Source organism: Mirounga angustirostris, unplaced genomic scaffold, assembly GCF_029215605.1.
Source record: "Mirounga angustirostris isolate CCGP_5_RB_7025 unplaced genomic scaffold, mMirAng1.0.hap1 SCAF_10, whole genome shotgun sequence".
Lineage (NCBI taxonomy): Eukaryota > Metazoa > Chordata > Mammalia > Carnivora > Phocidae > Mirounga > Mirounga angustirostris.
Window position 1 is genome coordinate 77,062,629 of NW_026991718.1, and position 21,231 is coordinate 77,083,859.

At 47.7% G+C, this 21,231-nt stretch overlaps 1 protein-coding gene across 1 annotated transcript in view; it reads left to right on the forward strand.

Moving 5' to 3' along the window:
- CNGA3 (cyclic nucleotide gated channel subunit alpha 3) overlaps positions 1 to 19,977 on the forward strand; it is a 51,606-nt gene extending 31,629 nt beyond the window's left edge. The window contains exons 5-7 of the mRNA XM_045885137.3: positions 8,909 to 9,013; positions 11,203 to 11,309; positions 14,115 to 19,977. Coding sequence (XP_045741093.1) covers positions 8,909 to 9,013; positions 11,203 to 11,309; positions 14,115 to 15,526 — 1,624 coding nt within the window. The 3' untranslated portion in view covers positions 15,527 to 19,977. The remainder of the gene's footprint in view (positions 1 to 8,908; positions 9,014 to 11,202; positions 11,310 to 14,114) is intronic.
- Positions 19,978 to 21,231: the final 1,254 nt, after the last annotated feature.

Sequence of the window (21,231 nt, forward strand, 5' to 3'; positions counted from 1 at the left end):
AGGGTTGAGCTAGGACCCCATCAGGGTCAGGTCCCAACTGTACCTCAGACGCCTGGTCACTCACCTGAGGGTTCAGAGTGGGTAGGTGCATGTGATGGTGCAGGATGGTGGCTGATCAATCAGGGAGGCTTCCTGAGGGAGGAAGACTTGGGATTTTTCCAGGCAAATCCCATTGGCAAAGCAGAATGTATGCAAAGACAGGTCTTGGTCATTCTGTTGGTTTGGCCTTCAGAGACCCCAGACACAGAGATGTGGTAAACACAGACCACTATATCGCAGGGAGCTACACTTTCTTTCCCAATTTCACAGGGGTTGGGAAAATCCTCGGGGCACTTTCTGATGATCAGAACCTCTCCCAAAACAGTTAGAGCCACATCCTGGATGGTGAGAAGGAGGGAGACTTGAGCAGGGGTGAGCAGAAGTACCAGAATGGCATTTGGCTCGATGTTTAGCATCATAGAAGAGGCTCCCTGAGAGCCAGGCAGGAGTATCACCAGCCAGTGGCTTTGGTCCTGGCCGTCCTCTGTGAATGGTCTGCAGTGACGATAGACAGGCAGCTTGAGGCCACGCTGGCTTTATTAAACTAGCTGTGTCAACAACACATGTATTAGCACCTGAGCCCTAGGAGATGATGCCCTTTCCTAGAGAGCACCGTGAAGGAGGACCGCGCGATTCAGAGAGCACCGTGAAGGAGGACCGCGCGATTCAGCTTTAAATAGATGTGCAGTTGGGTGCCCAACCGGCCTCCACTCTCTCCCCAGTTCTTACAGAGACCAGGGTGGTGGGCCCGGAGTGTTAAGATTAATGTGGGGACAAAGGTCCAGGGCAAGATAGACTCAAAACTGGGACAGTTCTGTCCACGGTCTCTTTTCTGCCCTACAAGTCAAGTCAGATGCAGCTGCTGTGATTGCGTTTTCAAGGTGGGGGGAGGGCGCCTTCTGAGAGCCCTGCCTGCGCAGATGAGGGGAGCAGGTTGCTGCGGCTGCTGAAGGTGCTCAGCCCGCTTCATCTGAGTGCACCCGTGAGGGCAGGTGCACCTCGGCTTCATGTCTGTGCCCCTCATAGCTCCTGGCACACTGCCCGGCACATGGTTTAAACTGAATGAAATTGAGTGGAACGCGAGGCCAGGATTGGGTGGGATTCACATAGCAACTCTCATTTATTCAGAAGACTCAGTTTAGCCAAAAGTTCATCCTCTCTTCCCACAAGGTTTACTACAGCTAACCAGTCACAAAAAAATGTTTGTTCTGGATGCTTCAAGCTGCGTGGAAAGGCCCAGGGCACAGGGGATGGGGTACCGGGATAACCACCTGGGGCGAATGATCCCCAGCAGTTGGAACTGAGCTCAGATTCCTATGCTGCATTCTGTTTACTTCCCTGCAGTGGCTGGCCCCTGGCCAGAAACAACGCCAACGCCTGCAACAACTCAGAGGAGTGAGTACCTCTGCTCCCCAGCAGAGCCCCCTCGCTTTCCCTGGTCCCACCGGCCACCTTCCTTCCGGTAGATGCCCCAGCTCCGCCTCCCTGCTCAAACATGTCTGCTTCCCGGGACACCACTAGACTAGAATCCCGTTCCTTTCATCCAAATACCATCCCTGTGGACAAATGGTGAAGGGACCTGGTCCATATGACTTCTTGGAGCAAGTCATGTTCTCTCTTCCCCTCATTTTTCTCATCTATAATGCAAAGGGTTTGAATTGCATAAATGTCTTAAGCCTTGACATCTTCTATCGCTATGTATTTGAGGGTGCAAACTCTGAGTTCCTTTACAGAGCTGTGCATATTCTCCTTCATGATGAGAATGCATTTTCCTTTCTACAGCCTCAAGCTCCTGGGGGCCCCAGTGAAATGCCCTTGTCCTAAGGCCAATCCAGGCCAATTTGGAGGGTGTGATCAGGACAGTGGGAAGAGGAAAATTAAATATTTCCAGAGACTAGCCTCTTGAAATGTTGACCTGCTGTAATTTTTATCACCAGATGTTGAGCTGGCAGATCAGTTTGAGGTATGATTCTGGCAAGTGCCACTCAAGCGTCCAGGGAGGGTGTGTGCATGTGTGTGATCATACACGCGTGTTAGCACGTGTGTGTGTGCACATTCTCCAGCCTTCTTTATGGAGTACCATGGGGGTAGGCACGGGAGGAAGTCTCAGGTGGAGCTTAGGGAAAAAACCATCAATATCAGCAAGAAATCTGAATTTCCTGACTTCCATTTGAAAGAGAAATGTGCCAAGACTTTTTCTTATTTCCCTTTGTTCCTTGGAAAGAAGTTTTTCCCATTGCCCTCCATGAAACTTAGTTGCATTTTGTTTGCATAAATATCGATATCCAATCCCGAGACTCAAATGCCGGCAGTCAAGATAAATGAAATTATTTAATCTGCAAAACAGCAGCTATTGTGATATGTGCTTGATCTAAAGCCAAGCTTGATATGAAACACCTTTGAAACCCTGGTGTTGGGTCCCGCAGTCTGAGAAAGGCTCAGGAAAGCATGGACAGAGGTCCTGCGGGTCTCTAGCCTTCTCTGTTCTGGGGCTGGGATGTAGGCGAGGATGGAGGGGGATACTGTTGGCTGCATCAGGCTCTTATACATCTTTTCAGATGGGTTCGAATCCTGGATCCACACTGCAGTCCAAGGATCAAGGACAAAATTGGGGACTGTCCCAAAATGTGACCATCTGGGCACAGAGTTACAGAAATAACTCTTACGGACGTCCTTCCCCATTCTTCCACCACATTTCTGGTATTTTCACTTCGTCCCATGGGTCCTGAATCATTTTTCTCTCTCCCGGAGCTAACTGCTCCCAGCCCAAACTGGCGTTGTTTTGCGGCTCTGTATAGGTCTTTCAGGGCAGTGCTGGGTGGATTCACAGATGCAGCTGGATGGCGCTGGGTCTTCCATAGGCCCACAGCAGGTTGATAACTAGGGGAAAGACCAAGGCCTGTAACCCCCAGCCACACATCCTGGCCTGGTGTAATTAAACTCCCAGCGGGTCTAAGCGTGCCTGATAAGCTTGTGGGCAGCGCCCTCTGCTGGTGCCTTGACATTAAGACTTCAGTGGCAGAAAACCCTTCAAGGGACACTGCATGGTTGATTCAAGAGGACAGAAGATGGGTGACTGTCCTTGCTCCTCTCATTTAATAAGTTTAATAATTTTTTATTTTTATTCAATTTATTCATGCACTCACTTTAAAAAACTTGGAAAACACAGAAAAGCACCCATGAGCATATACCCTCAAAAAATATACTTCGTTTTAGTAGTGGAATCCCATTATCGGAGATAACCCCTCTTAACATGTTGGGAAATATCCCTCCAAGTTTTTCTATTTATACTGAATAGATAGATAGATAGATAGATAGATAGATAGATAGATAGAAAGAATGAATATATTATATAAAAATATATGATGTATATACTATATTATAATTATTATATATCCTATATAATAATTATTATTTTATGATTATAATTACACATAATTATATATATGATATATAGATATATATATTGCGATCAATATATATCATCTCTCTCTGTATGTATTATCATACATATATGCTGGTTAAGTGCATTTGTATCCCAATTTAGCCACAAAGAGCTTTGTGACCTCGGGCAAGTTACCTAACCTCTCTGTGCATGTTTCCTGACTTGTAAAATAGGGTTTGTATTAATGTCTTACTTGCAGGGTTGTGTGAAGACTAAATATGTGAATACATGTACAATGATTAGAACAGTACCTGGTACATAGTAAGTGCCCAATAAATACTGACTAGCGAGGTAAGCAGAACAATTTCAGTACCACCTCCCTAAAGATGGCTACATCCTAATCTCTGGAACCTGTGGCAAGATTACCTTATATGGCAAAGGGGACTTTGCAAGTGTGATTAAATTTGAAGACCTTGGAGATTATCCTGGATTACCAAGCAAGCCCAATATAATCACATGAGTCCTTAAAAGCAGAAAGGGGAGAAGAAGAGTGGGTCCGTGAGATGAGATGGAAGGAGGAACAAGAGGGATTTTCAATGTGAGAAGGACCCAACCAGCAATTGCTGGCTTTGAAGAAGGAGAAAGGGGGACACCAGGTGAGGCATACAGCAGCCTCACAAAGCTGGGAATAGCCCCCTCCATTTTCAGCAGCAAGAACACAGGGACTTTGGTCCTACAGCTTCAAGGAATGGAACACGCTGCCAACAACCCCATTGAGCAGGAAACACATTCTCCCCCAGGGCCTCCAGAAAGAAACGCAGCTTGCCTGCCCCTTGATTTTTGTCCCATCAGACTTGTACCAGACTTCTGATCTACAGAACTATAATATAACACATGTGGCTTGTTTTAAGCCTCTACGTTCTCGGTGATTTGTTATGGCAGCAATTGAAAACTAGTAATGCAAGCTTTTGATACCAGGAGGGGGCTACTCCTGAAACAAATACCAAACAATGTGGGAGTGGCTTCGGAGAAGACTCCAGAAGAATTCTGAGGAGCATAACAAAAACAAACAAACAAACAAAAAAACCCCTAGACTGTTTGAATAGGTTGTTGGTAGAAATAAGGACATTAAAGACTGCTGATGAGGGCTCAGAAGCAACCTTGTTGCTTGAATGGTTGTAAACAGACTATTAGTAGGGATCCAGGGCTTTAAGGATGCTGCTGGTGAGGACTCGCAAAAAACTGAGGAGCAAGCTATTGGAAACTGGAGAAAGGGGAATTCTTGCTTTACGGTGGCAGAAAGCTTAGTGCAATTATGTCCTGCAGGAAGGGTGGAAAGCAGAACTTGTAGGCAATGAGCTTGAATATTTAGTGGGTATTTCCAGCCAAAGGTGTTGAAGGTCCAGCCTGGTGTCTTCTTGCTGCTTATGGTAAAACCCAAGAGGAGAGAGATACGTTGAGGGAAGAATGGTAAACAAGAAGGAAACAGGACTTCAGGAATTTGGAAATCCTCAGCCTACTCACATGGAAAAGATACTAAATTTTAAAAACTGTCAGGAAAGCATGCTTTGCGAAAACGTCGAGGGTGTCGCTGAACAACCTTTTGCTAATACCTCAGAAAGATCCAAAGTTCTGAATTCAACAAAAGGCTCCCTGAAGAGATGAAGGGTGTGACTCATAGCTTGCCTCTGCCATCCCAGCAGAAGCCAAAGATAGAGAAGGGATTTCTCAGACAGATCTGTGGATGAGCCACTTGTCTAGCATGGTGAATCCCTCTGATACACATGACCTGGAATGTTCTGGAAGATTTTCTGCCAGCTGAAACATGGCCAGCTTGGACCTGAAGGGGCAGAAACAGCATAAAATGGAGGGAGACTGTGGGACCACTAAATTCTAGATGCAGGAAACAGGTTGATTAGAATATTCAGCTACAAACAGACAGGTGCTCCCTTTAAGGAGGAAGAAAGGATAGCTCGAAGGGCAGAGCCTTGAGCCCAGAGGCATGAAAACCACAGAGGATTTATCTCAGGCCTTGAGACAGAATGGCTGTTGCCCTGCTGGATTTCAAAATTGCTTGGGACCAGTCACTCTCTTGTCCTTTGTTCTTCTCCCTTTTTGAACTAGAATATCTATAACTGATATCCTATACCTGCCCTCTCATGGTATCTTTGGAGCAGATGATTTGTTTTAGTTTCACAGGTTCACAAGTAGAGCGACTCACACCCAGAGTCTCACCCCTACCTTGTTTAGATGATAAGATTTGGGACTTTTGAGCTGATGAGACTTTTGGACTCTGAGTTGATGCTTTAATGGGATGAAATTTTGGGGAGTCTTGGAATGAGGGTAAATGCATTTAGCCCATTGGATGGATGTAAATGTTTGAGGGCCGAGGGACAGACTGGGGTAGGTGGCACCATGACTCCCCCAAATGTCCATGCCTTAATCCTCACCTCCTATGACTACATTACCTCACACAGCAAAAGGGACTTTGCAGATGTGATTAGATTTCAGGACCCTGAGATGGGGAGATTATCCTGGATTATCAAGGTGGGCCTGGTCTAATCACATGCATCCTTAAAAGTGGAGAATCTTTCCAGCTGCAGAGAATCAGAGAGATGGCATCTGGAGAAGGACTCTACCTGCTATTGCTGGCTTTGACCATAGAAGAAGGATGCTGTGAACCAAGGTTGCAACAGCCTCTAAAAGCTGGGAATGCCCTCGGCTTACAGCCAGCAAGAAAAAGAGGATCTTGGTCCTCTATTTGCAAGGAATTAAATTCCACCAACAATCCAAATGAGCAGGAAACAGCTTCTCTCCTGGAATCCTCAGAAAGGATCACAGCCCTGCCCACACCTCAAGTCCACTACGGGGAGACCCATACCAGACTTCTGACCTACAGATCTGCAGTTTGGGTTGTTTTAAGCCATAACTGGTGACAGTTTGTTCTGGAAGCAATACAAAGCTCATGCAGCTATTATTCTGAGCTTTAATTGCAGTCTGCTTTTAACTTGGAAAAATATTAGAAATGTTTCCCCGTGTCACCAAATACTGCCCAGTGGTTCTGGGCAATGTCATTTTGAGGGGCCTCATAGAATTCCAGTGTTGACGAATCTCCTCCTGTTGCAGGATTAGATTGCTTATGCTTTTGACTGTTAGAAATAATGGTGGTTGTTACTTTTCTGTATGCATGTTTGCACCCATCCTTGATTACTTCCTTAGGAAGTGCTGTGTAAAGTATATTGGTCTTTTTCAATGAGTGTTTAATTAACAGGTGCTTATTCTCAACTGGGGCCTTCCTCCGGGATGCGGAATAGAGGGATCAGAGGGGCCTGTGGATGATTCTGGTGGGTTCCCCGGAGGCAGGCAGGGTCTATTACCTTTCCACTTGGTTTCCTCAACCCTTCCATGAGCAATAAAGCCTGCCTTGCAGAACTCGTGTAACTATTAACAGACAAGGTTTATAATAGTGCTAACGCATAAAGATGTGCCGTAAAGAGGAAGCAGAGTCAAGCCATGTGTTGAGGAGACATCTGCCCTCACAGGACCTCCCTGCAGATGTAGGTGGGTGGGGGCTATGCAGCCCCCAGCCTCACCGTCCAGCAATGTCTAGATAAGTGTCCGAACATGGCAGCATTTTCCTCAGACGACTCTAAGATTTGCCATTCGATGGCAGACCTGTTCCTGCCTGTATGTATTTTGCTTCCCTTCTCCTTCCCTGGCTTCCTCATTGAGGGCCAGGCTTTCATTTGATACACAGGTGGATTTTGAGACCAGCCAACAAGCCATGCCCTTCCCTTCAGAACATGTAACTTCCGAAACTCCGAATGACTTTTCCGGAGTGGATGTGGGTTCATTTCCCTTTACCTCAAAATGTCTCTGGTCTCAAGCTCTTTGTGACTTCCTAGGGGCTCGTGAAAGTCGGTCAGAAATTGTAGAACATTAAACTGGACCACTATGTATACTTTAACGTATACAGTATACGCTTTAAAGGGGTGGTTTACCTTAAACCACCAAGCAATAAAATCGGTAACCTCGTTTCACCCCAGGGTGCTAGACCTATCCATTTCCTACACCATGCCCTCTCCTCCTTGTGACTGTTGCCCACCCTCTCCACTGTGGTAATAGTGTCCTTGGCCTATGAAAATTGCTAAATGTCCCCCTGTATCATCCAGTGACAAGGCAAAAAAGGAGGAGAAGGAGAAAGAGGAAGAGAAAGAGAAAAACTGCTCAAAACAAGAGGAGTAAGTACTGAGAAGAGCTGCCTCCAATGAAGGGGTGCAGAGGTCACAGCAGGCCTGGCCCCTCCCTGGGTCCTGGGAGTCTGAGAACCTCGTCGTCAGGCCTTGGTGTCGGCCCTGGAGAGGGGCTGCTTAGTGCTGTGGGAGCAGAGTTGGTCCCAGGTGGGGATCAGGCTTCCTGAGACGGTGTGAGGGGCCCACTCTGCAGGGAGAGTCCTGCCCCAGCTCTGAGCACCCAGAGGGGGCTTATAGGTTCAGAGGGCTGTCTGCAGCCTTGGGTGAGCAACTAGGGGCTGTCCTTGTGAGCCTGCTCCTGCGCACCCCCACCCCACATTCTCTTTGCCTGTCTACACAGTCGGGGTAAGCTGAGGCCTACTCCTGGGCACTAGGAAATACTATATTCTCAAACTTCACTCCAAACCCAGTGGTGATGTGCACTGGGAACATTCCAAAGCCCTGTCAGTGAGCTGTTGATCTTGCACCCGCTGAGTCAAGGCAAAGGCAGAAAGATATCCCGGGGTCTCCTCCGGGGCATGGCAGCAGCTCTGCAGGCCTAGGCCAGCTTGTGGGGCATATGGGGTGGGAGAGAAGACACATGGCCCTAAAGAAAACGAAGAATCTCCAGTACCACCTCTAAACTCTAATCCTCAGAAAATCCTGAAAATAAAAACAGAAAGCACCCTAAGCTGTTGCTTCCTTCAGTGTTGGCCCACATAACCTAGATGATTCCCAGGCTAGCTGGTTTTTGATGGAGAGACAGGATCCAAGCGCCTGGACATGAGTCTTCAGATCATCTGCCCAAATGCACTGCTTCAGAACCACTGGGCAGTGTATAAAAGCACATCTCCAGCCCCAGCCCTGGAGGGTTCTGGGTGGGCCCTGGGAATCAGCGTTTTCACAGAGCTCCCCCAGATGGTTCCAACATTACCATGCTGCATTTGATTCCCAGCATGCTGAAGGACATGGGTGATACCATGGGCACATGGGAATGTCATCACCATAATTTTATTGTCAGCTGTGGCTCCCTGGGGAGCTGAACTAGGAGGGAAGGACCTCCAGAGTCTGCCCTCTCCCAGCCTGTCCCCCCATGTAGGGATACCCCATGTGACTCCCGAGACTGACAGGACGTGTCTCTTGAGTTTAGCCTGCAGTTGCCATAGGGCCTCTAAGCTAAGCTGAATCTTGAAGACTGTCCAACGATGTGATCTTTCAACACGCTGCATTGTTTGTGTGTCGATGTTTCCAGAAACAAGGACAGCGTGGTGGTGGACCCCTCCAGCAACATGTACTACCGCTGGTTGACTGTCATTGCCCTGCCTGTCTTCTATAACTGGTGTCTGCTGGTGTGCAGGTAGGGGTGGGGGCAGGGTATCCACACAAGGAGGGGGTGAGGGTGGCGGGGCCAGGAAGGGTGAGGGCAGTCAGGCCTCAAGACGGAGCTCTGGGTCCCACTCAGGGGACTGGATTTCTGGGCCCCACGTGGCCACCATCCAACTGAGTGTACCCACTTCTCCATCAATAAGGAGGATCTAAAAGAGCACCATCAGAGTTCTCTGAAGCACCGGTGAGGACTTGTGCTTGTAATGGACAGCAAGGGTCCTGTCGAACATTCTTAATCCAGCTGTAGGAGGAAGATGCAGGGGCGAGTAGCTACTCTTCTGAGGGGCAGTGGGTGGGGGTTGGGCATTCCTGAGCAGCCAACAGGACAAGGACACAGGGAAGGGCACAGTTCTCTGTAAGCTGTGGGCTGTGGGCCCCCCCAGGCAAGTTGCAGTGCTGGGGTGTAAGCTGCTGCCCTTGTGAGGGCAGTCGGGGCCTTTAGGGTGCTCCTGAGAGGGCCTGCGGGACAGGGATGCAGGGCGAGGGTAGATGTGGGCTTCGGGAAGTTCCCTGCAAATGTACTTTTGGGATGCAAGGCAAGCTGTTGCTCTTCTGGGGAGAGCTGGAGGCTCTGGAACTTTCCTAAGCAAGCTGTAGGAGGCAGGTGCAGGGTGAGCTGCTAACTCTTCTAATAAGGGATCAGGGGAGGGAGGTTTTAGGGTCTCCTAGGAAATTTGCTGTATGGCAATACAGGGGCAGGATGCTGCTCTTCTGAAGGTAGGCTGGGGGTCTGGGCTCCCTGAGCAAGTGTACAGGATGGGGGGTGCCAAGGGGCTATGTTCTCCTGAGGGCAAACAGGACCTCTGAGCATCCCTGGGCAAGCTGCAGGCCAGGGAGGCAGGGCCGGCTGCTGCTGTCTGTGGACAAGCAGGGGCTTTGGGGCATTTCTGAGAAAGTCTGTAGGACAGAGAGGTAGGGATACCTTGTCTCTCCTCTGATGGCGTTGGTGGGAGTCTGTGTGGCCTATCTGAGTGAGGTGCCAGACAAGGATGCAGGGACAAGAGGCCATGTTTCCTGAGTGCTGGGCTTTGCTGCGCCAGCTCATGAGACAGGCCTGCAGGGGTGAGCATGGGCCTTCCCTTGGCAGCTGAGGCTTTGGGCGCTCCGGAGGGGGAGGGAGAGGCTACCCTTCTGAGGGGGCAGGGGTTTGGGGAAGCTCCTGAGCAAGCAGTTGGAGGACAGGGGGGCAAGGCACTGTTCTTCTGGAAGTACACAAGAGGCTGTGGGGCTTTTCCAAGCAAGCTTCAGGGCAGGCTAAGGGGGGAGCTGCTACTCCCTGAGAGTAAGTGACGGGGTTCAGGGCCCTTCCCAGCAGGCCTGCAGGACAAGGATGTGGGCTGAGCTGCGGCTCTTCTGAGGGTGGATTGAGGAGGTGCGGGGAAGGCAAGGGGACTCTGCGACAATCCTGAGCAAGCCTGCAAGACAGACAGCTGCTGCTTCTTGGGGAAGGGGAGGAGACATGCTACTATCTGAGTGTAAGTGGGGGCTTTGGGGGTTATCTGAGCAAGGTGGAGGCATCTCCTGCTCTTCTGAGGGGAAGTGTGGGCGTGAGAAGGGGGAGAACTTGGGCCGCTGCTAGCCCACCTGCAGGATGGGGGTAGGTGGGCAAGCTGCTTCTGTGTGAGTGGGGGTGCTGGGGCTGCAGGCAAGCTGCCATTCTGAGGAGGCATCAGGGGGTTCAGGTTGCTGAGGAGCTGCAGGGTGGGGACATAGGCCCCAGCTGCTGCTCTTTTGAGGTGAAGAGGGGTATTTAGGGGATACTGTCTGTATGAGAAATAGTGAGCCTAAGGATCTAGAAAGCAGAAAATATTTACTGGCTTGTTCCGTTGTTAATTTCTGAGAAATTCCTCTAGTTTTGTTGGCATTTGGCCCCAGAACGGGCAAGTGCTCTGTCTCCGCACATGACTCCACCAGTGAGGCCTAGAACTGTCCCTCCTGGCATCCCGGAGCTTACTGTTGAGAGGCCACAGGGCTCACTCTTTGGGGCAGAAAAGCTTCTCAGAGCTGGGTCTCTTCCTCAGAGCCTGGGGAGATAATGCTGGGGCACAAACCCTGCAGGCAGGGCTGATACCAAGATGAACGCCACCGTGTTCAGCCCGGAGCTGGTGCCTGCTTCGGACCAGCCCCCCGATGTGCGCACTCCTTCCCTCGCTTGCTTAGGGCCTGTTTCGATGACCTGCAGTCTGAGCACGTGATGCTGTGGCTCGTCCTGGACTACTCGGCAGATGTCCTCTATGGCTTGGATGTGCTGGTGCGAGCCCGGACAGGTGAGCAGGTCCAGGCCCAGGCACTTGTCTGGGCCAGGCCACAGGCCCCCCTCGTGCATCAGGAGGGGGACCACGGGGACCACAGGGCAGGTTCAGGAGTTCCAGAATAGTGGGCATCACCTCCCCGTGACCACGGGAGCCCACGTAGGTCTGGGGAAGCCCCAAAAGTGAGGGCATGGTGCTGCTCAAGCTCCTCTACAGTGGGCCTTTAGCAGAGGTCAGGGTGCCTGGGTTCTGGTCTCTGCTGTCCCAACGAGCTATGGGACCTTGAGCAAGTCGAGTTGTCTCTCTGGGTCTCATTTGTATCACCTGTGAAATAAGGCCAAACTGTCATCTCTCAAAGGACCCCTCCTGCAGTGACAGTTCAATATGGCGGGAAACAGGAGGGAGAGCTCCATCAATCTTGGAGTTCCTTTTCCCGGACAGTCGGAGGATCCAAGACATGTTACTCCGTGGTTTTAGATGTATGGAGGAATGAAATCAGAAACAGGGCCCGAGTGGAGGATGAGTTCCCTCAGATCACCTCTGGGTGTGAGTGGGGGCTAAGAGCCCCCCTTGTCTGAGGGTCCAAGCTGAATGTCCCCAAGGACATTCAGCTTGGACCCTCAGACAAGGGGTCCAAGATTAGAAAATTAGAAAAATCTTTTTCTAATCTGCACGAAGACATCACATCAGCTGGCAGGGGCCCGGCTCGTCACTTTCAAGGTTTTTGAGCTGAAAGCCATGCCATAGTTGCCAATAGAAACACCACATCACAGCAGCAAGCCTCCCTGTGGCTTCTTGGTATGCAAAGCATTTCAAACACCTCTTGGTTTCTCATGAGAACTGCTGCATGAGACAGGAAGTGCAGGCATGATTATCTCCATCTTGCTGATTTAGAAACTGAGGTCCAGAGATGCTGAGTGCCTGGCCCAAAGTGCCCCACTGGCACTCCCTGCATCTCCACAGTGCCCCGCATCATAAGTTAGAAGACCTCTGGGGCACCTGGGTGGCTCAGTCAGTTAAGCATCTGACTCTTGATTTCGGCTCAGGTCATGATCTCAGGGCCCTGGGATCGAGCTCTGTCTTGCTTCCCGCTCAGCAGGGAGTCTTCTTGTCTCCCTCTCCCTCTGTTGCTCCCCCTGCCCATGTGCACTCTCTCTTAAATAAATAAATATATCTTTTAAAAAGAAGAAGAAGAAGACCTCAAATATGCAGCTTGAGGCTTGCCTGAGTAACTTAGTCCTGGTGGTCTGCCACTTCGTGGTCACATAAGCCCACCTTGACACGAGAGCTCCACGGGTGGCCTGAGTCATTGAGCCAGCTATTCCTGTTTCAACCAAGCTTCAGTGGGACAAGTCACCCCCACTCAGACAGGTGTCCCACCCCTGTCTGTGCTTTGGTACTATCGCTGGTAATCTAAGATCAGCAGGGAGCCTCGGGGGGGAAGGCAGGTAGGCACAGAAACCAAGTGGCCATGGGTCATACTTGAAAGGGAAAAAATCTCCAGAATCAAGAGAGGACATTATTAAGGAAGTAGGGAGGAGTCCCAAGGTGCTAGGAGGGCTGTGGAATGATCTAGGGGCTCAATAAACACAATGGTAACCGAAGAATGAAACGGAAAATTAGGGCGTGGGAGGCAGGGTGTCCCTACCATGTGATCACAAACTTGATGCTTGCTTTTCACAAAGGGGGTAGTCCTGCCTCCATCTAGCCCTCCAAGTGTGACCCTGGATCAGCAGCAGCGTCATCCAGACTTGTTAGAAGTAGACCCCAGACCTCTGGAACCAGCAGTGGGGATGGCCTAGACTCTGGGTTTCACAGAACCCTCAGTATGAGTCTGATGCTTACCAAACTCTAAAAGACATTCATCATATCATTCTCTCTACTTTTGTGCATGTTTGAAAATGTTTAGAAAAAAAAAGAAGAAGAAGAATGCAAATCTCAGCCTACTTGACTGATTTTACCAGTAATAACGCCTCATGACTCTCCGATGTCCAGCTCGGCTCCAGACCAGTCTGATGCTGCATATGTTTTCAGAGCCCTTGGGATGACAGTAATGTGCAGCCAGAAAGGAGAGCTACTGCTTCCATAGGCAATGTTTTTAAAAAGCAGGTCATGGTCCATTGGTGGCTGGTGAAATCAGTTTGATAGGCCATGTGCTTCTACAATTTTTATCATTAATATTTTCAAACAAATACAAAATCAGAGACAGTAGTATTATGAATCCCCATATACCTTCACCCAGCTTCAGCATTTACCAACATTTTGCTGTTTCATCTCTTCCCCTGACACCCTTTTCTTGGCTGGAGTATTTTAAAGCCAGTCTCAGACAGTAACCACTTTAACATGTATCTCTAACTTTAAAGGATGCATTTTAAAAATATAATGTCCAGGGGCTCCTGGCTGACTCAGTCAGAAGAGCATGAGGCTCTTGATCTTGGGGTCGTGGTGGGTTCAAGCCCCACATTGGGTGTAGACATTACATAAATAAACTTAAATATATATATTTAACACATCTATTTATCTTTTAAAATTTAATAATCATTCCTTGCTATCATCTAACAGCAGTCCACATTCAAATTTAGCCAATTAATCTACATTTTTAACTGAATAAAATAGGTCAGAATATCATAGATGAGAAAATATCAGAGTGCATTTTTGTAGTAAGAGGTAAATGTGGTTTTTGAAATTGTTTCTGTCATGTATGTATAACTACGTCTTCTTTAGTTACAGTGTAAAATATTTTCCTGTGGGCCACGGTCAAAAAAAAAAAAAAAAAAGCAGTCTCTTTAATGACCAAGTGACCTCCATCTTTTTCTTTAGGCTTCCTTGAGCAAGGCTTGATGGTCAGGGATGCCCAGAGGCTTTGGAAGAATTACACAAAGACCATGCACTTCAAGCTGGACATGTTGTCCCTGGTCCCCACAGACCTAGCTTATTTTAAGTTGGGTATAAACTACCCAGAACTGAGGTTCAACCGCCTACTGAAGTTTGCCCGGCTCTTTGAGTTCTTCGACCGCACAGAGACAAGGACCAACTACCCCAATTTGTTCAGGATCGGGAACTTGGTCTTGTACATCCTCATTATCATCCACTGGAATGCCTGCATCTACTTTGCCATTTCCAAGTTCATTGGTTTTGGGACAGATTCCTGGGTGTATCCAAACATCTCAAACCCAGAGTATGGACGCCTTTCCAGGAAGTACATTTACAGTCTCTATTGGTCCACCTTGACCCTGACCACCATCGGGGAGACCCCACCCCCTGTGAAAGATGAGGAGTATCTGTTTGTGGTCATAGACTTCCTAGTGGGCATCCTGATTTTTGCCACCATTGTTGGCAATGTGGGCTCCATGATCTCAAACGTGAATGCTTCACGGGCCGAGTTCCAGGCCAAGATTGACTCTATTAAGCAGTACATGCAATTCCGCAAGGTGACCAAGGACTTGGAGACACGGGTAATCCAGTGGTTTGACTACCTGTGGGCCAACAAGAAGACGGTGGATGAGAAGGAGGTGCTCAAGAGTCTCCCAGACAAACTGAGGGCCGAGATCGCCATCAATGTGCACCTGGAGACTCTGAAGAAGGTCCGCATCTTCCAAGACTGTGAGGCAGGGCTGCTGGTAGAGCTTGTGCTCAAGCTGCGGCCGGCAGTGTTCAGCCCAGGGGATTACATCTGCAAGAAGGGGGATATCGGGAGGGAGATGTACATCATCAAAGAGGGCAAGCTGGCTGTGGTGGCTGATGATGGGATCACCCAGTTCGTGGTCCTCAGTGATGGGAGTTACTTTGGGGAGATCAGCATCTTAAACATCAAGGGGAGCAAGTCAGGGAACCGCAGGACAGCCAACATCAGGAGCATCGGCTACTCAGACCTGTTCTGCCTTTCCAAGGATGATCTGATGGAGGCTCTCACTGAATACCCAGAAGCCAAGAAGGTCCTGGAGGAGAAGGGACGGCAGATCCTGATGAAGGACAACCTGATTGATGAGGACATGGTCAAGGCCGGGGCGGACCCCAAGGATATCGAGGAGAAGGTGGAGCACCTGGAGTCCTCCCTGGATGCCCTGCAGACCAGGTTTGCACGGCTCCTGGCTGAGTATAATGCCACCCAGATGAAAGTGAAACAGCGTCTCAGTCACCTGGAAAGCCGGGTGAAGATCTGTGGGAGTGACCCTCTGTCTGACGGGGATGCTCCTGGGGAGGCTGAGAAAACAGAGACCAAACAAGAGTGAAAGGCAGAGGTCCGTGCATGTCCTCCTTCCCAGAGTCAGCTGTTGGTGTGATGCACAGTGGCCGCAGCTGAACCGCCCAGGACTCGGTGAGGTTGCATTCCCATTCTCCTTACCCTTTGTAGGCCATGTGGCCCTGGGAGAGAGCCTCAGTTTCCTCATTTAGGAAGGGGTCTCATCATGTCAGCCCCAGTTAAGTGGCAGGTTATTGTGATATCCCCATGGAACACTTGCATGGGGCAGGGTTTGGTACAGTGTGAGGTGTCCCCAGTCCACGAATACAAAAGTGTGCGCACAGAACCCTTATTTTTTTTAATCCATGGGGAATTTTTAGACTTTTGAACTTTATTTTCTTGTAAATGGAAGATTAGTTAGTCATCCACCCCCTCGCACAGCCCATGCCACCACCTTCTGATAAGAGAGATGTAACAGAAGCTAGAAGTACAACCTGGGATCTCAAATTCAACCTTACATGAGACAGTCTAGGGCACATTTCTGAATCTCATTTCTCCTAGCGTGCTCTTTGGGATTCTAGAAATCCTGGCCTTTGGTCGTGCTATGATAAGCATAAGGGATGAAGCCAAGTCGCCCCATTTGAGGTCACTTCGAGCCTTTGAAGCAAACCCAGACCCCCTGCCATCCAGCCCCCGTGAACCCGGAATCGATTTCACAGAAAAGAACATCTCTATGAGGGAAAGAAACATCTCCTTCTAATTCACCAAAGGGGTTTGAAGACAGCCTCTCCCCTTGTTCCTGAGTCAGGAACAGGGGCAGCCTGTTCTGGCTTGAGGGGGAGAGTTATGTTCAGGGGAGAGCCTTTCAGGTTGGAGGTGGGGGTCCTTAGTCAAGCAAAGCTGCCAACTAGAACTTTTAGAAGATCAGACCTTGAGGCGGTATCTTTGCAAACTGCCTCTCCATTCAAAGAGGAAGCCTCACTCTCCCTTGGAATTATATCCAGCGGCAAAGCTCTCATCTAGGCGGAAGTGTGCGCAGGACAGGACCTCGCTTTTTACTTTTTTTATCCAGTAAATAGAATTCCATTATCATTGTATAAGATATTTCTATATTTGGGCTCTATGATTGTGAATTATAACCTTAAGGGCCTATCCTTCACTTAAATACACATTGTAAATTATCCAAAGGTGAGTCATTCTTCTGATACAGAGAAGCTGTATGTGAAGGTTTCCTTCTCTTTTCTCTTTCTCCTTTCTTTTCCTCCTCCCTCTCTCCCTCCCTGCCCCCACCTTCCTTCCTTCTGTCTTTCTCTTCTCTTCTCTTCTCTTCTGACTTCTCTTCTGCTTCCTCTTTCTTCTCAGAAAAAAAAATGCCCCATTTTGCTTCAGGAACTTTGAAGTTTCTATGGTCTGATGTTATAATCCATATGCTCCATAACTAGGCCCTAATGTAGTTCATACAAAAGGTGCTGCATTTTCAAGTATGTATTTTGGATTTATATGGGTCTCTTCTGGTTTTTATTATGGATCATTTAGCCATTTTAACTTTCTAAAATGAATTTAAAAGGACTATTAAAGGAAGATGTGATCCAAGCTCATACCACCAACAAATTGTAACTAGCAATGTATTCTCAAAATGCATATATTTTAAAAGCCTTAACGATTAATTATACATACGTTTATATTTGCACAGGAAAAATAGAGACGTGGATTAAAAATACATTGAATGACTCCTTCTTCATATTTTATCAAAGGGGAGATTTAGTTCTGGGATATGTGTCTAAGGCAGTGAGTAAAACAGGCGCTGGTGAAGAGCGGATAGCCTGTGAAACCCCTTGGGTGCAGAAAACATCACATTGTTTTCCTTGAGGAATAAATGAATTTGGTTTCATCTAGTTAGTTTCCAGCTGCCAAGATTGTTGGGAGGTTGAGTCTCCGGCTGTTTTCAGGACTCCTATTCAGTGTCTCGGAACCTGAGATAAGGTCTGTGTTCTCCCAGCCACTGTGGCTGCCCACTGGAGGCCGTCCCTCCCACTGCACTGGGTTCAGCCACAGGGAGCCATGCTGGGAGACAGGGAGACAACTTCTCTTGGTGCCTTTTGTGGGAGTCTAAGCTCATGGAAGTGTGTGTGTGTGTGTGTGTGTGTGTGTGTCTGTGCATGTGTTTCTCAGAACAGACAGTCCCTGAGACAAGAAGGGAAGGAAATATTGGTGAGCACCCCTCTAGGTGTGGATGGATGCAGGCTCCCTGGCAGAATTCCAGGGAGGTGGGAGGTGAGGCAGGACCTTGGATGAGAGGACTGGACACTTTGGCTCTGGGGAACCCAGCCTGGCAAAGATCCCAGTGTCTCAAGCTTGGAAAGTACCAAAGCTGCTAGACAGCAAGGAACAACACAGAGCTGGACAAAGGGTATCTTGTCAGTAACCAGTATAAAAAGTGTCTGGAAATATTTGTAAATCAATTGATTCATCAAGAGAGACGTCTGCTCCATCTCCCTGAAGCATTGGCCCTCAGAGATCTAATGCTACCAACTATCGAAGTTAAACAGGACCAGGGGGGCGCCTGGGTGGCTCAGTTGGTTAAGCAACTGCCTTCGGCTCAGGTCATGATCCTGGAGTCCCTGGATCGAGTCCCACATCGGGCTCCCTGCTCGGCAGGGAGTCTGCTTCTCCCTCTGACCCTCCCCCCTCTCATGTGCTCTCTCTCATTCTCTCTCTCAAATAAATAAATAAAATCTTAAAAAAAAAAAATTCTTCTGTTCCCTCTGTCACTTGTTTCTCCCGATTCCTTCTTTCTCTTCTTAAATGTTACTTTCCCGGGGCGCCTGGGTGGCTCAGTTGGTTAAGCAACTGCCTTCGGCTCGGGTCATGATCCTGGAGTCCCGGGGTGGAGTCCCGCATCGGGCTCCCTGCTCGGCCGGGAGCCTGCTTCTCCCTCTGACCCTCCCCCCTCTCATGTACTCTCTGTCTCTCTCATTCTCTCTGTCTCAAATAAATAAATAAAATCTTTAAAAAAAAAAAAAAAAAAAAAACAGGACCAGGGATCTAATATAGCTTTATCAGCAAACTCGGGTCCATCTCAGACCCTTCTTCCAGGATGTTATGAAATAGAAGCCAACACAGTTCCCTCTTGGTCTCAGGGCCATTAGTAATACCCTGAGGAAGGGAAGATGTAATGTAATGAACAAAATGGAAAATAAAAACGCTTCTTTGAAGTTCAGAGCATGAATTTTGTCTAGTAAAATTGAAGATTCTCATACCTGTGTCCTAGCAACCCTATCTGGCTCCATATTATAGGAAAAAATTTCAGATATGTGTACCCAGAGGCATGTACAAATGTTTATTGCAGCATTTTTTAATAGAAAAAAGGACATAACCTACAGATCAGAATTTAAAAACAAATTAGGTAAAAATATAATATGTTAGGTATTTCTTGACCAAAGAGAATTTAATAGAGGGAATTAATCGAATGGGCGTCGGAGGGCTGAGAGAGCAGAAAGGGAGCCCTGAGGTTATCCAGAGAGAGTAACTACAGAAAGCAGCTGTTACCCTTAGGGCTGGGGGAGCAAAGGAGAAGGGGTGCTCAGAGGAGAGCCCCTGAGAGCTTCAACTCAGACCTCCGAAGGGGGGCTGTTGCTGGCGGTTACTGGTAATGTAGGAACTCAGAGGAGTTTGGAAAAGGTAGGACTTTGGACATTATCTGAAAAGGGGCATTGTGTGGTGGGACTGGTCCTGAGGAGTCCCAGAAGAAGTTCCCAAAGGAGGCTGGATCCAACCGCCACTGCCGGGGCCATCTGCTGCTATTCTGGCTACGTAAGAGGACTCGTCCCTAACTGTTGCCGAGTAGAGTCCTAGGAAAGGGAAGACAGAGAGGAAGGACATCTTGGACTTGGCTGACAGAATATCTGCTGCAGACTGGAGGCCCTACCTCAGATGTACTTAGACGAGGCGGTCAAGACCCTCTCCCCACTGACTGATGTCTGAAAGCCTACGTCAACGGTTTTTCCTTTGTCCTGAAGCTTCTTCCTTTGGAGAATGCGGAAATCCCTGACAAAAGGCAGGATGGGAACAAGGGAAAGGATCATTCCTCAAGCATCTCCTGTGTGAGGGCATTGCTCTTCATGCTAAAGTATGAATTTACTCTGTTAATAATCGCTCCTGTTGGGGGAAACTTCTTTCCTTAGACATTTATTCTTTAAATATAATCAACATCATTCATTAATTGGTTTTTTAAATGTACACCTATTCTTTGCAAAGCAGAGTTTAAGAATGGCTTTTCTGGAGCGCCTGGGTGGCCCAGTAGGTTAAGCATCAGACTCTTGATTTCAACTCAGGTCATGATCTCAGGGTTGTGAGATTGAGCCCCGCATGGGGCTCCCCACTCAGCACAGTCTGCTTGTCCCTCTCCCTCTGCTCCTCCTCCCTTTCTCTCAAATAAATAAATAAATCTTTATGAAAAAAAAGAATTGCTTTCCTAAAACTCATCTATTAGAATGGCTAAATACAAGAAACTGGCGATGCCAAATGTTTTCAAGGTTGTGAAGCACCACGAATTCTCGTTCATTGTCTGGTAGGTATGCAAAATGGTACAGCTACTTTGGACAACAACTTGGTATATTTTATAAAGTTAAAAATACACTTAACATATGATTACAAAGGGGACACATAGTGGAAGTTTTAGAGTGATGTGTGGTACTGAGGTGGTGGGTATAGGATTCGATGCATCTGTCCAAACTCAGAACCGTACATCACAAAGAGTGACCTTTAATGTATGCAGATTGTAAAATATCAACCAGGATGTGGGACAATCCCAGGATGGAAAGATGATTGTGACGATGGAATTTAACTGCATTAAAAAATATGACATAACCTCACTAAAGGATTTAGGGTAAAATGATGACCTAAGTAATTTTTGGTCAGGATAAGTCATCCAACTTCGTTAATCCTTTTCAAGATTGGTTTGGCTATTCTGGGTCCCTTCCATTTTCATAAAAATTTTAGATCAGCTTGTCCATTTCTGCAAAGAAGGCAGCTGGATTTTGATAGGGATTGCATTGGATTGTAGATCCATTTGGGGAGATATCGCCATCTTATAACTACTGAGTCTTCTGATCCATAAATACTAGATGTCTTTCCATTTACTTAGGTTTTCTTTATTTCTTTGAACACTGTTTTGGATTTTCAGCATAGAAGTCTTGGACTTCTTTTGTTAAATATATTCCTAAGTGTTTTATTCCTTTTGATGCTATATTGAATGGAGTTCTTTTCTTAATTTCATTTTCAGGTTGTTCATTGCTATTTTATAAAAAAAAATACTGATCTTGTATCCCGCATCTTTGCTGATCTGGTTTACTCTAATTCTTTTAAATGGATTTCTTAGGCTTTTCTATATACAAGATAATGTTATTGCAAATAGAGATGGTTTTACTTTTCCTTTTCAGTGTGAATGCCTTCATTTTTTTTCCTTGCTCTCTTGCTTTAGCTAGCATCTCTAAGAAAATGTTGCATGGATGTGGTAGGAGACATCCTTGTCTTCTTGTTCCTGGTCTTAGGAGTAAAGCACTCAGTCTTTCATCAAATATAATGTCAGCTGTGGGTTTTCAAAAGTGCTCTTTGTCAACCTGAGGAAATTCTCTTCTATACCTTGTTTTCTGAGTTTTGGGTGTTGAATTGGGTCAATTGATTTTTCTGCCTCTAATGAGATAATCATGTGTTTTTTGTCTTTTATTAATATACTATATTACCTTAATTGGC